Source organism: Rhamphochromis sp. 'chilingali' (genome assembly GCF_963969265.1).
Source record: "Rhamphochromis sp. 'chilingali' genome assembly, chromosome: 19".
NCBI lineage: Eukaryota > Metazoa > Chordata > Actinopteri > Cichliformes > Cichlidae > Rhamphochromis > Rhamphochromis sp. 'chilingali'.
Genome location: NC_137946.1, coordinates 8,372,790 through 8,390,228, shown reverse-complemented (window position 1 = coordinate 8,390,228; position 17,439 = coordinate 8,372,790). Strand labels below are relative to the sequence as shown.

General features: G+C 40.2%; 1 protein-coding gene across 7 annotated transcripts in view; it reads left to right on the top strand.

The window, feature by feature from the left end:
- The window catches only part of specc1 (sperm antigen with calponin homology and coiled-coil domains 1), an 81,932-nt gene that overhangs the window by 41,211 nt on the left and 23,282 nt on the right, over nucleotides 1–17,439 (top strand). For all 7 annotated transcript variants that reach the window (XM_080867273.1, XM_080867269.1, XM_080867268.1 and 4 more), the window contains 8 exons: nucleotides 1,052–1,259; nucleotides 1,821–1,894; nucleotides 4,304–4,479; nucleotides 8,176–8,339; nucleotides 9,006–9,106; nucleotides 9,198–9,273; nucleotides 9,960–10,104; nucleotides 12,414–12,516. In XM_080867273.1, the coding sequence (XP_080723399.1) occupies nucleotides 1,052–1,259; nucleotides 1,821–1,894; nucleotides 4,304–4,479; nucleotides 8,176–8,339; nucleotides 9,006–9,106; nucleotides 9,198–9,273; nucleotides 9,960–10,104; nucleotides 12,414–12,516 (1,047 nt within the window). The remainder of the gene's footprint in view (nucleotides 1–1,051; nucleotides 1,260–1,820; nucleotides 1,895–4,303; nucleotides 4,480–8,175; nucleotides 8,340–9,005; nucleotides 9,107–9,197; nucleotides 9,274–9,959; nucleotides 10,105–12,413; nucleotides 12,517–17,439) is intronic.

Genomic DNA, 17,439 nt, shown 5'->3' with positions numbered 1-17,439 from the left:
TGCTGACTTGTTCATCCGCTCTTACTGTAAGTTGTGTATAGAATTGCAAAACACAGCAGCCATAGTTGTCCGTAATATCTTATAATCTTGTGCATATATTGTACTTGAGAAGTACAGAACTTCTTATTGCTATAAATTTGTTTTGCTTTCATAATTAAGAGTCTTGAATCTTAATGATTAAAAATTTGACTGAAAGGAAAAGCCATGTGATTTTTCTCTTGAGTGTGACTGAGGACAAACTTCTCTCACACTGGTGTGAACATGACCGTTAAATTGGTACTGAGTACCTCACCACTGCAATGCATGAACTCAATGCCACTTAAATGATTTTCATATGTTTCCTCAGTATTCATTTTGGTTTTCCCCTACAACACCACACATCCGAGAACCGCTGAGGCAGTATGAGTTAGGGGTCATGTTGGCGGTTGTTGTTCCAAAGCGAAATGTGTCACCATCAGCTTAGTGATGTCGTCATTACTGGGCTGTGACTGTGGTGCCAACAGTAGGGTGGACCCTCAGAGTCACATAACTCTCCTCAGGCACGTGGGTGTCAGGGTGTGACCACTCCATAAGTTCACTTACAAACATCTTGATCTATTAGAGCCACGTGGTGTCAGTTGGAGGGTGTCCTGCGTGACTACATCACTGTCTCGTTTTAGTATCTTGTTCTGTCAAAGACTGACTTTACAAAGTCATTTCTCAAAGCAGCAATCATAGTAGAACTTTGACTAAAGCTTTCAGTGGAGCAAAAAACACCATGATGTAGTCAGAACTAGTCAGAGTTGGTGCCATCTTTCATGTCACTCATTTCGCTGAATGCCAAATTATTGATGTCAGACACAACTTTATTGTTTGTTTTATTAATCACAACGATTGAGGAGTTGTGGTTAAAAAAAAATGAAGCAAGTACCTTTTATTTAATATCCTGAGATATATACAGTGAAATCCATTATTATTCTTTCTTTAACCAAAGGCAACTTAACCACATGTCTGTTTTGCACAATGATGTCTTAAAGTCACTGTAAGCTCTTGTATGTTTACATGTACACAGGTGGAGGCAAAATGTCAGCAGCTTCAGGAGCGGGCTGAAAAGAGAGAACTGGAGCTATGTAACCAAGTGGCTTCCCTGGAGGAAGCGGGAATCCAGGGTGAGAACCAGGTGAAGGAGATGAAGGAGACCATATTTGAGCTGGAGGACCAGGTGGAGCAGCAGAGGGCTGTTAACTGTCACACCAACCAGGCTGTCCTGGACATGGAAAGTAAGTTAATATAAATAGGGGTTCAGGTCCCTGCTATTCTCTAATGTTTTGTGGAGTCATAACTTGAAGTCCTCATAAATGCTCATAAAATATTAGAAACGTGTCCACAGTGGTGAAACATCACATCTTTAAACAGTTTTAACAAACACTGAGCTTTAGATTCATAAAGGTAAGATTTATTGAATGAGCGCTGGAATAGACTGCATTAATGAAAGCTCATAAACTAGCAACTGAGAGTGTATAAAAGCGCCATGCAATGTGAGTTCATGCTGTAACTCATCTGTCATTGACTTTGCATTACTGCAGCTGGCTCATTCCATATAGCTGGACACACTGTGTTTTGACAGACTTCTACAAATTCTGGATTTAGTCTGATATTGCTATTGCTAGACACCACTACTTATACAATAGATGTTAAGCTGTAAGTTGGTTGCGCTCCACAATACTGAAAACTGTGCTGCTCATAGTGAATGCTTATTTATTAAACCTACGGTAAGCTAGACCTCAGCGATGGTAGTGTTTAGGCAGAAGTTCTCAAAGACCTTGAATTTACCATTGCAGATCTGGTCAAAAAGCTGGAGGAGCAGAAGGCTGAAGCAGAGCGGCAACTGAAAGTTATGAGTAGACAAATGAAGGTAAGAAGTGTGCAGACCTGATGTACTGAGTTTTAAAAGTTCACATCTTGGTAGCTCTCTAATTATGTGGCATGTAATGTGACACGCTCAGAGGACAGCCCTTTTGTTTAGTGTATACCATATAACATCTTTCGTTTACAGTATGTTGTTTCTCTTTCATTTTTAAGCCATGCAAGCATCCATATTATTGTGATAATTGTCACAGAGTTATGCACTTACAGCTTAGTTCACATAACCGTAGCCATTCTTTTACAGTTGTCCTTGAATTCCTACAAGGAAGAAATTTTTGGTGGAGTGACACATTAAGTTCATGGTGATGTTTTCAGTTTTTCCTTGTGTGTTTTTTTTTTTTTTTTTTTTTTTTTTTTTTTTGCCAAAGAGACCAATAAGTCTTCTTTCCACTAAACATTGTTCCAGTAGCATTTTAGAATATGCAGATGGGGTCCTGACACAGGCAGCTTCTTCCATCAGTTTAGTTTTAATGAACTGGTTCTTGTATAGTACAGCATTTCTACTGTAGCTGAGCACTCAGTGCACTTTCTACAACATGTCTCATTCACATGCTTTCACACAAATTCATGAAAACTTCCAATTAGCAGACCTGTACTGTCTCCTGAGCTACAGCCACCAACGCTTTAAAATGGACATTTATAGATTTAAAAAAGACATCAAGTGTGGCAGATCAAGACTTGGTGGATCTAATGGTGATAATCATTATCGTAATCTTCAGCTTGTGCTGTGTGGCTGCTGATTGTTGGTGGTCTTACAAAATACTAAAACTGTTGAAATTTTTATCAAATCCTGAGGAAAGTCGGTGTTCTAGTAGAAAACAAAATTTGGTGTAATGCAGAGACTACATAAACAAAAAAACCCAAAATCTATAAAGTACAAATTTGATTGATATTGATGATGATAATGATGATGATAATAATAATAATAACAATGATAATAATGGTGATGATGATAATGATAATGATAAGAAATAATAACAATAACAATACATTTTTCTATAAAAGCGCCTTTCAAGACACCCATGGACACTTAACAATAGAATAAAACGCATAATAGAACAATGACAAAATGAAGAACAATTTAAAAAATAAAAAAAAAACACATGATAAAATAAACAGTAAGTTCACAGTGAATATGCAGATTTGAAAAGATAGGTTTTGAGTTGGGATTTAAACTGGGGGAGAGAACCAGTGTTTCTTATATCTGGGGGTAGAGAGTTCCACAGCCTGGGAGCAGAGCAACTGAAAGCTCTGCTTCCCATGGTGCAGAGGCAGAAAGAAGGCGCAGAAAGAAGGCACAGCAAGCTGGATAGAAGAAGATCGAAGTGAGCAGGCAGAAGAGGTAGTGCTTAACAGGTCAGAAAGGTTGGGAGGATCAAGGTTATGAAGGGCCTTGAAGGTAAGCAGAAGAAGATTGTATACTATTCGGAATTTCATAGGGAGCCAGTGAAGTTCCTGAAGGTTAGGGTTTGTGTGCTGGTCGGAGGGGGGTTCTGTGTTCTGGTCCGGAGTTTTGAACCAGTTGAAGCTTATGGAGGGATTTTTGGGGGAGACCATCCAAGAGAGAATTACAATAGTCAATGCCAGAGGTAACGAGATTGTGGACAAGACAGACTATGGACGCAGACTGGGTGGAAAGAGAAGGACGTAACCGGTTAATGTTGCGTAGACGGAAATGGGCAGAACGGGTGAGATCACTGATGTGAGATTTAGTGGATAGTGAGCTGTCTAAGATGACACCAAGGCTCTTAACCTGAAGTGAAGGGAAATCTGTGGAGTTATCAATAGTGAGAGTGAAATGATTTGCCTTTAGTAGGGTTGGATTTAGTGCCGATAAGGATTTCAGTTTTATCCTCATTGAGCTCAAGAAAATTAGAGTGGAGCCAGGATTTTAACTCCGATGAGCATTCTGTAAGAGAAGAAGGTGGGAAGGAGGAATCAGGCCTGCAGGAGAGTTATAACTGGGTGTCATTAACTGGGTGCTTAGATGTTTTTGATTTCTACCTCAGTGGTAAGGGAAGTCCTATTTTATTTTTTATTTTTTCCCCAGTGTTTGTTCCCGGGAGGAAGCCAAAAAGTTGTTGTGTCTACCTTTTGATTTTTGATGTTGAGATCAGAGATCAGATTTTTTTTTTTCCTTTTTTTTATGTCTTGAAGTGAATTTTCATACTCAATTCTAGTTTGAAATAACTAAGCAAAATTTCACTGATGCGTTGTTAGTTTTTCCAGTAATTGGTGGATTGAATATTCACAAAAATATAAAAAATGCATGTAATATCTCGTTTCCTTTCATATAAGGACCAGTCATTCTTCCATTTCAACTAAATTCAAATGTCTTTGAGTCATTTTCTGTCAGAATGAATAACATGTATATGATTCTGCATGTTTGTGCCTTCAGGATGAAAAGGAGGAGTGGCGTCGTTTTCAGGCAGACCTCCAGACGGCTGTGGTCGTAGCGAATGATATCAAGGTGGAAGCTCAACAGGAGCTGCGCACACTCAGGAGGGAGCTGCAGGAGGAGCAGGATCGTAATGCAAAGCTTTCTGCAGACCTTGAGGCCCTGCAGGGAGTCAGGTACTATCTTCCCCATATTTTTCAGTTCCTCTCCCTCCACCAGTTTCCCCTTTTTTAGCATTGGGCTGCAGTTCTTTTCTCCCTGTACAAATGTAGTTATGATATACCTGCCAGAGTCCTGCCATATCTCTTATTACCTGTGTTTTATACATACTTAATGAATAAGAATACCACCCAATAATCTATTTAGACATATCTACATTTAGTATAGATACAATTTAGTTTATGATGTTTCACAAGATCCAAACCTTGATGCTTTTGAGTCTAGGTTCCCGGGATTTGGCAGACTCTGTTGGTAAATGAGCAGTCTCCTGTGGTATTTCCCTCTGTGTATTCTATTCCTTTTAAGCTGCTGCCCTCTCCGTCTCCCTCTTCCACACTTACCCTCTGGTAACGTTTATTCCTGACGCTCAAAATGCAGCAAACTTCAGCAGTATTGATAGGACAATATGAATAATATAAAATTTTATTTTTTTTAATAAATGGTGGCAGATCTGCTTCATGGTCAGAGCAGAATCTGTGATTAGTTTTTTACAGCAAATGTCCCACACCAATCTGTCACACTATTCAAGACTTCACATAGTGCGATCGGAATATGTCAGTGCAGCATTGTTGTTGATGAGCATTGCGTTGGATCGTGTGTTGTTATACAAGTGTGTTTTAGTGTGCATATACCATAGTGTTTTTGACAGTCTTGTCTTCTTTCATTATCAAGCCAGGTCAAATACTTCTGTGGCAAAGTCTGCTTAGATTTGTGACTGTACAGCGCTCTCTTTATATTTGTGGCTGGCCATGGTATAATCCTTTCAGGTAGCGAAACAAATTTTTATTAATTTAATTAATTTATATTTAAAAAAAACTATTTTATTACTATTAATTATTAAACTGCTCACCAGTAGTTTTACCACTTAAGAAACCGTAATATTTGGTTTAAAAACCAGATATGTCTTTTCTTCAGATTTCATGCAGTACTTCAGAATATAGTAGTGGCTTTAGACCACGGCTAAATCAGCAAACTCTCCCCGAGATTAGCTGTTACGCTGCGTCCGCTCCCCACCTCCAGCAGTTCCCTGTGATGACTCTATCAAAGAAGTCCCTCTGACAAGCCTCCCTGTGTAAAGCCCAGGTGAGTTTCCTGCCCTGCAGTGCTCTCTCAGCCAGCCTGCCTCTCCCTGCCCTGTGTGCTGCTGATGCTCACTGACCTTCCTATCTATGTTTGGCTTCGTGTTGCCGCTTCAGCCTGTCTGACTCTGTCTGTCTTTCTGTGTGCTGGCTGACTGCACCCTCAGGGGTATCATGCCCTTTTTGGTTTGCTTTGCCTGATTTCTTTTTTCTTTTTTTCAACCTTTGGTTCGAGTAGATGTATCTGGTGCCACCTGCTGTCCTTTAAATGAATAACACTCTTAATTGTTTTTTGGTTGTATAGCAGGATGGTCTGCACGGCATGACTGGATTAAACTCATGCAATGCATCATCTGCTGCAGATACATTTCATCACAGGGTGATTTTATTGAAATTTGATTCTGAGTGACTGTATTAATCCTTTGAGGTATGCATGGAGCAGAGATTTTAGAAGTCTGCAAGCACCCACAGGTCTGGCTTTGGAAAATAATAATGCTGAGAAGAAAACAAGGTCATTGTGTAAACATTAGCTGTTACACTGCAGTTCATGTCCTTTCTTCTTTTCTCTCCAGAATAAGTTCCGGGGCCACTTTTGAGACCAAGACGGCAGTAGAAGGGCACTAAAGAAGCGTCTCTCACCTCAGCACCACGTGAAGACAGTGTTATTGTTGCACTTAATATGACATTAAACATGTAATGTGGTAAAATAGTTTAATTGTAAGCCACTGTGACCTCTGTAACCACAGACGAATTCTTGTGACACAGAACGGCTTCTATCTCTCTTCATGTCTTCATGACCTTTTAAAAATACTGTATTTTTGTTTCTCAATAAAATGTACCCTTTATTTTTGTGATTCTCTTGTGTTTGAGATTCCAGGAGTGAGAGACTTATATTTTTTGTTTGTTTGTTTATAATAATGTGTGAAGCTGCTTTGTGCCTTTCAGAAAGTTGAACAGATGAAGTGTTACAGAAAGAACACTGAAAAAACTGGTAGCGGTATGAAAATATGGGTAAATGTTCAGAGAGTAGCAAAGCTCAGAGACTTGCGTTTCCCAAACACTGCCAGAACAAAGACAAACTCATAACATCAGAAAATACACATCGCAAGGCCAAAGCAACAAAACAGAACAAAAGTCCAGTGATATTCATACAGTATATAGTTCTGGACCTAATATTATTCTGCTTACTAGCTCTATATTAGTCAGATTGTTGTCACTTGTTTACTTGACTCTTGATTCCTCTGATTGGTCTAAAATGCAGTTTCCTATTTAGCCATTTGATGGCACTGTAGAACACATAATAACTTTAAATCTCTGTCATCTCAGCACACAGGTATCCTCTGCACTGTTTCTATTTGCCTGTTTTTAATGATAGCGATATTTCTTCTAAATGTCTTCTTAATATTATACTGCCAACATTGGAACTGCCACAAACGCAAACAGCTGTTCCTCCAAGCCACTTTTTGCTCTACTGAAACATGCCATTTTAACCCTTAGACCAAGAAGACTGTGTTACATGTTCCTAAAATGATTGTTTTATTTCACACAAGAAACCACTTTTAAATTATGAGCTGAACTCATTTTCTTTAATTCAACTTTTTAGCTGCATAAGATGATGTAGAATTAAACACACACTTTTTATCTGAGCCTCTGAGGTTACTCTAAAAAAAAAAAAAAAAATGTTATAATGGGACTCTGAGATTTCTTTAACATCCTTCTTAATGTGTCACTCAAGTACTGTGATATAATTTTGAAAGGTTTATTTCATTGTTCAACAAAAACTTCAATAGAATATTGCATACTGTGGTAGTATACGGTCATACGGTTGCAGGATCTCAGGTTACAATTTTTAAAAGCCATATTTTAATCCCAAGGTAAAGGTACTGGTGCTCAAAATGTAAGCATTTGGATTCACTCAAGAAACCCGACCTTCTAAAGAAAGATGAGCTACTAACAATGTGATGGATCATTTTCTTTCGATGAACAATTTATGAATGTCCTGTTAATTTATTCTGCCTAGAAAGACTCGTGACTGGTTTTATGCTTGTGAACTTAGACGTGTATTATTATGTCTGACTGCTGTTCATCAGGCAAATGAATAAATTAAATGACACCAGTATAACTGCAGTCGTCTTTCTCTGTCAGTCTACTTTTTTTTTTTTGAAAGTGAGTTAAGAACTTGTTTGTCATTTCTGTCTCCTCTTGTCTGTAAAGAGGCTGCAGACCCTCACGCTGTAGCCTTTGGTCCAATGTTCACCAGGTACAACGGCAGAAAGCGTCTCTACTGCTCACATTAAGGTTTTCCAAACTCTTTTTGTCTCCAGCTAGTCATCAGTTATTGACAGTTCTTCGGTTCAAGCTGATCACATGATCTTGTTGATACACTGAGCAAACACCCTATTTTTTTAAAACGTGCAGTCTCCCCTTTCTCACTGGTCAATGGGTTATCTCATAAGATAAGTTCTAAATTCAGGGTTTTGAAATTCACCAGGTCACAATTTGCCGTTTCTCCTCCCTCTAGTGTTTGTGCTACCTGTGTGTCCACACAGCAATCCTGTTCATTGTGTCTGCCAGGTCCCAAGGTGAAGAGGCGAGAGTGTCTGACTCGGATAACGGCCGTCACTGGTGCGGCATCTCCATGATCCCAGCCACGCCCGCCGACGCCAGCGGAGATTCCAACACAGAGCCTGGAGCTACTGTCAAATCCCTCATTAAGTCCTTTGATACTGTTGGACAAAGTGAGCACGAGCACCCCAGCACACAGACACACACTTTCAGGGCATCCCATTACGCAGTGTAACTGTAGAGCAGAACAGCTGCTGAGAGGTCTATGAATATGTGGCTTTTCTCTGCAACTTGTGCGATTGGGCTGGACAGTCCTGGCTAAGCTGGCCTCAGACAGGTCGGAGGGTTTCCTTGTGTGTCTCAGTAAAATCAAAAATGACATGCTGGATATATCTTACTGATAGGAGGCATTTTCATTTAGAAACTTTAGTCATGCATTATGGAGATGGTGCCTCTTGTTTCATTTATTAAGCAGCTTGACATGAACATTATGTAGAGCTGCATACATTAGGACAGTTTTACTGGTTTTATTTAATCTTTCAACCAAGGCTATTCTTTTTTTCTTTTTCTTTTTGTATGAAACAAGCTAAACTTCAAAATAAATTGTTGGGGGAAATGTACCAAAACTGAGTAAAATATACTATTAATTTCTCAAATATCAAAAATGAAAAGAGGACTAGGAGTCCAACTGTTTAAAACTGTTTAAAAAAAAAAAAAAAAAAGCGGACAGTGGGCTGTGACATTTGTTTAATCTTTGAAAAAGGTTATTCTTTGCTTCTATAAATGCAGGCTTTACAGAGCACTTTTGAACTCAATGGTTACATGACTTGGTGTTTCAGATGGGCCAGGTCACACGGTTCAAATGCATTCCTCCTCAAGAAGCCCACTGAGTGGGATCCCTGTGCGCACTGCACCTGCTGCTGCTGTATCCCCCATCCAGGTATACACCCTGTTTCCCTTTAAAATTCCCTTTAAATACAGACTTCCTGTGAGTGGAACTGTTTCAGATGACTGTTTCATTCTCTTTTTAGAGACACTCGCACATAAAGCCACTATCAAAGACACTGGAAAAAAGAATTAATCACGGAGAATTCTCCCATCCTCATGGTATGTAACACAGAAGGGATTTGGGCATGTTGTAATGGTATAAATTTGCTATCAAATATCCATACTTCCTTTAACTGTCACACAGGAACAAATGGTGGCTTTTAGGTCAACAGACTGACAGCCAAAGTCCACTATGAGTGTTCAATGAGCACTAAATGAATGGTATTAAAGACATGCAAACATCCGACTGCTGCCAGTTTGGTGGAAAATTTTATGATTTTTCTCCTTGGCAACCAAATGCTGTAAATTTTGTGCATGGCTCTTAAAATGTCAGCATCTACATTCAGTAGGTCTTCTTGCTCCATCTCTGAGGAGTCATTTGAAAAACACAGTGACTTTAGAATCACAGGATTACTTTAATTGGATAAGGGATTTTTTTTAAAAAATGTTTTATTGCAGTAAATCCAGATTATTTAGATTTTACTGCTCATTAGAATTCAAGTATTATTTTGTACACAGTGGGTACATCAGTAGTTTAGCAACATAGACACCTTGGAGGATAATGTGACTTTCCATAACTGCAGAACGCTAGAAGTCTTAAAGCAGAATACAATTAATTTCTATTTGTCCCATTGCCTTTCATGCCCTGCAACTGCACATGTGATTTGTCAAATGTACTTTATATTTTGATCCCTCCATTTCTAACTTTCTTTTCATTCTCCTGTGTGTTGTTTTAATTCCCACAGACAAATTGGCAAGCTGCAGGGAAGACCTGAAACCTAACAGCCTTATGAGGAAAAGCCCGTCACTGGAGTCTGTAATCAAAACCTCTGCCTCCCTCAGCAGCCGCACGCCATCCTTCAGCTACAACCGAGGAAGCAGCAAGCTCAGGTGAGTTTGTTTATTTATTTTTAAATAGCACTTCACTCTGAGACAAACCTGCTACTTTGAACTGGAGCTGGTAATTTAATCATACCTGAAAAAATTCTTCTTTTTTTTTTCTTTTTTTTTAAGCTTAGGAGGAGCTAACATATTTGACTATGATTTCACCACATGAAAACTACATGTCTGGATTTGTTCTGGGTTTATGCTTCCCAATACTGTGACAAAGCAAAAATGTGAATAAGTTGATCTCTCACTGAAGCTTTAAAGCTGATTTTGTTTTTAAAGAAGGCCATTGCTGTGATGGCAAATCTTCACAAGCAGTTAACAAAACAAAGTTTATTTATTTTTAAATGTAGCTTTAAAATAGGCTGCATGACTCTAAAACTGGTGGTGGTTACAGATATAATGGGTGCTGTTGTATTTCTGCTTTTTAAACTTGCATACTCCCTCTTGATATCACTAGTTAAAGCTTTCTCTGTTAGTTTCCCAAATTTTATGTCCAGCATTCCTGTTTGGACACCGATGGCCTGCACACAGTAGATGGAGTGTTGGCTTATCAGAATGGGAAGAGAGGCAAATGGTGAACAAACATGTTTTTATACTCTTCTTGCTAGTGATCGTTTTCATGCACGGACAGCTCATGTCTGTGTACACTCGTGATTGCATCTGATGTAAATGGTGGCAACTTCGAAACAGCAAAGTTAGTTAAAGCAATGAAATAAATGGTAAATGGCCTGTATTTGTTTAGCACTTTTACTAGTCCCTAAGGACCCCAAAGTGCTTTACACAACCAGTTATCCAGCCATTCACACACATATTCACACACTGGTGATGGCAAGCTACATTGTAGCCACAGCCGCCCTGGGGCGCACTGACAGAGGCGAAATACTTGGCCAGCACACTGGACAACACCCTTAGCTTCAGTCAGCATACAGTTGACATTAATAAACAGCACTCATTGTTTATGTTGAAACTCAGAAACCTGTCAGTCCAGCCTCTCCACATCCTTGTCTGCTGTCATGACTGTTCAGCTCTCTGCACTTTGCACACAGCTGTATTTTTACAGTATTGTTTGTGCTACCAAGAATAAATTTTCCACACAGATAATTGGCCTTCCTTTTCCCTAGTGCAGTCTATCTTTTCTTACCATCTATTCACTCTTGACATTATTAATGTAAATGTGTGTGAAGGAGTTGTAGACTTTCTGGAAGAGGAGATTAGGGGGCTGTCTCCTTCCATATTTGGTATTTTAAAGGCTCATGATAAAGCTGCTGTATCACTGATGATAAATGCAGATACTCTCCGCACTGCAATATATGTTTGGATAGCATCTTGCTCCTTCTGGCATTATGGTGCCTCAAACGGAGAAATAATGAATTCAGCAGCAGAGCAGCGATGACGTGTGAAATATTTACTATGCTCACAGTAATGACCATGTCTCATGGTCTTCCCATGGCCTCAGCTCCAGCACAAACCCTTGGGAGAAGCCCCTTTGAATAATACTGCAGATAGGCATTTATCCAATCTGTTGGACAATTTTGGGGGATTTTAGAGAAATGCATTGAGTGTACTGTTTGCCAATATTTGATGGATGAAAAGTAAAACAGATGCCACTAAAAAAAACTTTGCTAAAGGTTTACATCCCAACACTTAAAGTCAGAGTGGGTGCTGGATTCACGCCAAAGTAATCTTGAGCCAACTCTTAACTCCAACACAAATGCACAAGCAAACCAAAGAAGCTTCAGTCTTGTAATGATAATTCGAAGCCCTGGAATTCAGAAGGGAGTTTTCAAACAGGGAACATTTGGAAAAGCTATGTAGGAATTTTATTTTTAAAGAGAGCATTAAGAGTTTGTTTTTGTTTTTTTAAAAAGGGTTTATTCAAATTTTTCAGGACTGAAATGGATCTAGTTTTTCAATAATGGTATGTTGTGCAGCTCATTTTTAGCTCTAAAGTTAATATTTATGAGCCCATTATGTTATTTAAAGATGGCCAACCTTTGTAACCTTCCTGAACTAAAACACCAAAGTCTAAAGAAGAAGAAAAAGAGGAATGGAAGTTTTTAGCTTCCGAAAGCATGCATGTGAGAAATCAGAAATAAGTTGTGTGTTATTAGATCAGGACCACTTGAATTACCTTTTATATAGAAATTTTGGGGGGACTTAAATAATTGAACAAAGCCTTTTGCTGTGATCATCATATGCACTCAAGTTTGCATGGTTACTTATCCCCTCGATGACTTACTGCAAACTTGCTCCCTCCTTCCACCCAAAAAATCTCTATGTGATTGTGGTTCGTGTTTCCCTTGTGACAGTGTGGAAAGAAAGGACCCCTTGGCTGCACTGGCGCGGGAGTACGGAGGATCTAAGAGAAATGCTCTACTGAAGTGGTGCCAGAAGAAAACAGAAGGCTATCCGGTAGGGATCACAGGCCGGAGACCTCTCTCAGACACAAGACGAGCCCCACTCACTTTCACACCCTGCTCTTTTCTGCATCTTTGTCTGACTGTTTCATTTGAGTGTTTCACTCGTCCGGTTCTTATTTAAAGGCGAGATGACAGCCCCCCCACCCCCGTCCCCCCTTTCATATTACATGTATGCAGTATTGGTTAGTCTGCCCTCAGGTTCGGTAGCTATTTCTTTTCTTTTTTTTGTTTTATTTTCCTGCCATGAGTGATGTGCCGGACTGTAATGGCACATTACTCCTCCTGTCATCTCAGTGGGGATATGAAATCGCTGTGGCACAGCAGTAATGGAAGCAATGAAGCAAAGCACCCAGTCTTACAGACACACTGGATTTATACCTGTATGTATTTTCACAGCCTGCACTGTTTTTATGCTTGCCCATTCATTTTTTTTTTTTTTTATGTTGTTGTGCTCCCAGCGGCTTTAACTGGTTCCAGGAAGCCCTAGTGCTAACACGCTCCCTTAATACCTAGTTTAAGGAGCCTATTAACCCCAGTGGGATTAGAGATTTACCTCTGTAATCACTGTGTTTGTGTGCCAGTATGCTAAAGCTATACAGGGGGACTGGCTGCAGCCTCCAAAAAAGCAATTCTTTTATCACTCTCAGCCTTCTGATAGGAATTACAGTTACAGATGTAACTGACTGTGCGTCTCTGGGGTTTGGGGGTGAGTCTAATAGCACGTAACTCTGGCTTAACCAAGTATGAGAAAGCACAGGTGATAATAACTGCTAAAAATAAACCCAGCTGTCACAGTGATAAATAGTGAATTATTGGATGAGCTGTCAGATCAATAGTTCTATTTCACAAGGACAGTGGTGCTCAGTGAACTTTGATTCCCCCACCCCACCCCACACTGCCTCTTCTTTTCTTATGAGAACTGGTGCTTGACGGCCTCATGGTGCGTATGTTGGTGAAACACGCTCAGCAGATCTTCTTGTGATGGAAACAGCTGACTTAATGAGATAAAACTGACAATCTGTCTGATAAAATGCTGCTCCTGAACACAGGCTGCCCGGCTCAAATTGTTTAGACTGTTTTGACATCTTCGGGCAGTGGGGAGCATGTTTAAAGACGCTCTCTTGTAGCATTCGTTGATGCCACAGTTTTCTCGCTCATTGGAAAAAAAGGAGTTTCCTGGAAATCTTTTAACACGGCGATTAAAAATCGAAACAAAACCACTGGGCTGCGTCTTCAGGAAGTTTACTCTCTGCTGCGCCCACACACTGATAACATAATGTCACTACCTCTCAATGGCTGTAGTTTGATCTAGGGAGACACTTGTTACTTGGTACAGACAATGTACCAAGTAATAAGTGTCTTTAGCTGTCACACGAATAATATTTCCCTCTTAAATATTCTCGTGAAGAACAATAAACTAAACTGCAAATCTTAATTCAGTTCAGTACAACATTAATACCCCTTAATAGAGCCTCATTCCTACTGGTGTGGATTTAACTATGGGATCTTATGATCTGCTCTCACAGAGGGCTTAGCAACACCGTGTGATTATTTGCAAGTATCAGGAATGCATTAAGAAGATTTGGCTGCTAGGTGTGTTTCAGTCTGTGGCATAGGGTTAGAGCTGTGGTCCCTTCGTGCCTTTGCATATTCTCCATGTGCGACATGCGCGTGGCCTGTAATCCGGTTTAGTACTGGACCATTAGTTAGGCAGTTCGCCTTAAAAATGTTTACTTTGAGAACCAGTGCGACTACTTCCGTAAAGTAGAGACATGAGGTAATTCCTGTTTGCACATCTCATCAATATTTGTTAACTTGTACCAATCTTTTTTTTTTAGTTTTTGATTTAAATGAGAAAAAAAATACTTTTGTTTTTCTTATGCAACAATCAAATGAGAAAAAAGAGAAGCAGATGACTTTAACACTATCTTATCTCTGATGTTAAGTTGAGTCATTAGGATTTAAAGGAGGATCTCTCTAAAAGGGTGATCCGCTGTTATTTGCCCTTTTCCTTCTTCTTGGCACTAGGGCTGCCACGATTTGTCGACTAGTCACGATTACGTCGACTATCAAAATCGTCGACGACTGATTTAATAGTCGACGCGTCGTTTGAAACTTTGTACGATCACAAAAGACGCAGGAATAAGTGGCAGGATTCAAGAGTGTAATAACGGACTGAAACAGAAGATGGCAGCATTGCATGTACAAGGATGTCAGCTACCGTTAAACCCCGAAGAAGAAGAAGAAGAAGAAGCAGCTGTGTCCCAGAATTCATAGCGCGGCCCAGCGCAGTTTCCAACAATGGCGGCAGCTAGTTAGTTTTAATGTTACTCTTATTATTCTTTCTGGGTCACAAAATAAACGTTTAACATATTTTCAGGCGAGAATGTAGCTGTGTAAACCTCAAATATCTGCTCAGTTTATCAGGACACCACATATTTTCAAAAGCGCTCCGACGTTTTCGGAGACATCTGTTACCCACTAGCTCGTTAGCGAGCCGGGGGCTAGGCTCACTAGCGCCGTGAGAACACCGGACTCCCCGCAAATCGTTTTCAAACCCACCGCCGTCTTTCGCTACTCAGGTTAAATATATATGAGTCACTTAGATAACTTAAAATGTTATTGTTTGGCTTTTTTTTTAGTATTTTATTTGTTCCTGAGTAAATCAGTTTGTCTGAGATTAAAGTTATAGTTTTTACACAGCTGAATAAACGTCAAGCAGACAACTGATTATCAGAAGTGTGAGATGCTCAAGAATATACTCCAGTGTCCTGTTATATTTTAGATAGCAAGGAGTTTATTAAACTTAGCCGAAACAATCTGCAAATTTCATTAAAATTTAATAAACTATCATCTTGTCTTTATTTTTAGTTAGCACAGACCTTAAACACTTAAAGCTGTAAGCTAATGATAGTTATATAAGAGCAGATGCTGCTGGTGCAATAAGCTGTAGTTTTATGTCTAATGGATGATGATCTGATTAGTCGACTAATCGCAAAAATAATCGGTGACTAGTCGACTATCAAAATAATCGTTTGTGGCAGCCCTACTTGGCACTGCACCCACAGAGATTTCTGCTTTCATGGATGCATGCATATGTCCTGCATCTTTGGTGTTACATACTGCATAGGGCATCACTTATAGCCACCGTGGTGAGTAAACTGCACCACAGCATGTAACCCATGTGACTAAGTCCTGTGGTGGGCAGAGAAAATTTTATTGCCATAGGATGCATTGAGCTTCATACGTCTGATGAAAGGTCAGGCTGCTTCGGCCCCCGATTACAGGCCCAGTGTCTGAGAGACACTGACTAACATGTCACACCGTGTGCACCTCCAGGATGGAAAACTGAACCAAGGGACCAGAAAAAACACAGCATTCAGGTGTCTCTCTGTCATGCTCGTGTTGTGCTCTGATAAAGGTTAGTGAGGTTTAGTGTCATTAATACATCCACACACACTTTGCAGTCCCTCTCCTCCCTGCTGTGGACTAAGGTCAAAGAGGTAATCCCTCAACACTAATTGGCTCTTTAGTATAGCGTCAGCAAGTTGTAATTTGTCCTCGGCCTCTTCGGGCTACATAATTAATGGTCAGTTTGAAGAGGTGGCTTTCACTGTGCACCCTTCGCTTTCTATTGCCCCTCTGGTTTGGAGTGGCAGAGTCAGGAAACAAGCTCCTATATCACGCTCATCTGCCACTGCAGAGCCAGAAAAGCTGCTGTGCGAGTCTGAGACAAAACTCATGGGTGGGTCAGCCCCCGTGCAAGTTGTTATTACAGTCCTATTGTTGGCAGACGTTTTGGTCAAACAGCAGTCTAATTAAAGGGAAAGAGAAAGTAGGAGCTTTTGTAAGCATGCTGAGCAATTATTTGATGCTTTATAGCTCCTGAGGGCACAATAAGTCTGCGATTGTGGCCGAGCACAAAGCCTTTGCAAGACAGCAGTACTCACAGTTGTCTGTCTGCTAAAACAGCTTCATCTCACCTTCCAGCTTGTTTCACATATGTTTGGGTTCTGTACATGTATGCTTTAATTTATATAGATGCTGTAGAAAACAGTGAGTTATCATAATCTAAGTGTCTTAATGTACTTGATGATGATTCGCTGTTGTCAGCTTGTTTCTTGGGTGGGGTTCTGGACAGACCGTAATGGTTAATACACTTCATGGGGGGGGGGAAAAAGGGAAACACTGCAAATTACATGCATGTAAACACGCAAGTACTGAGTACAATAGCTGTGCTATCACCATGGAGAAGCAGTCTTGCACCCCTTAGGGAGAATGTGATGTGAGAAGGGGTGCATTTATCCACCAGCTGCTTCCAAACCCAAGTAACATAGAGTATCCTCAGAGTAGCTGAAAACCCGGCCTGCATTAGAACTCTCAAGGGAGGATGAGGTGTGAGCCCAGGCAGACGCTGTCACACCTAAAATGTCAGATTCTGGGAAGCTCAGATCAATCAGAGAAGACCTTAAGCTCGCTCTGATTGACTCTGCCCTGTGGGAGAGAGTAAAGAGGCCTCTCACAGGAAATTAGTATTCACAAGAGATCCTGTCCACGTCAGTGCTGGACTGGACACAGACTTGAAACACAAGACTGCTTTTATATAACTTGTGTTGCACTGGTTTTCAAGGCAGCTTGTTAGATCAGACTCAAAGGTGCAGGTTGTTGTGCCGGAACAACTTTGCCTGAAACTCGCTGCTTTGTGCTTAATATGTGTGTGGGATTTTTTTTTTCCGCCCCTGTGCTCTGACTCAGAGTTTTTACATCGATAAAGTGCAGATTGCTCCTGAACAACAAACAGACCACAAAAATCACACAACGAACTGGACAATTTACATATCTAGAAATGATTCATTCATTTTACAGTGGCTTGCAAAAGTATTCGGCCCCCTTGAACTTTCCACATTTTGTCACA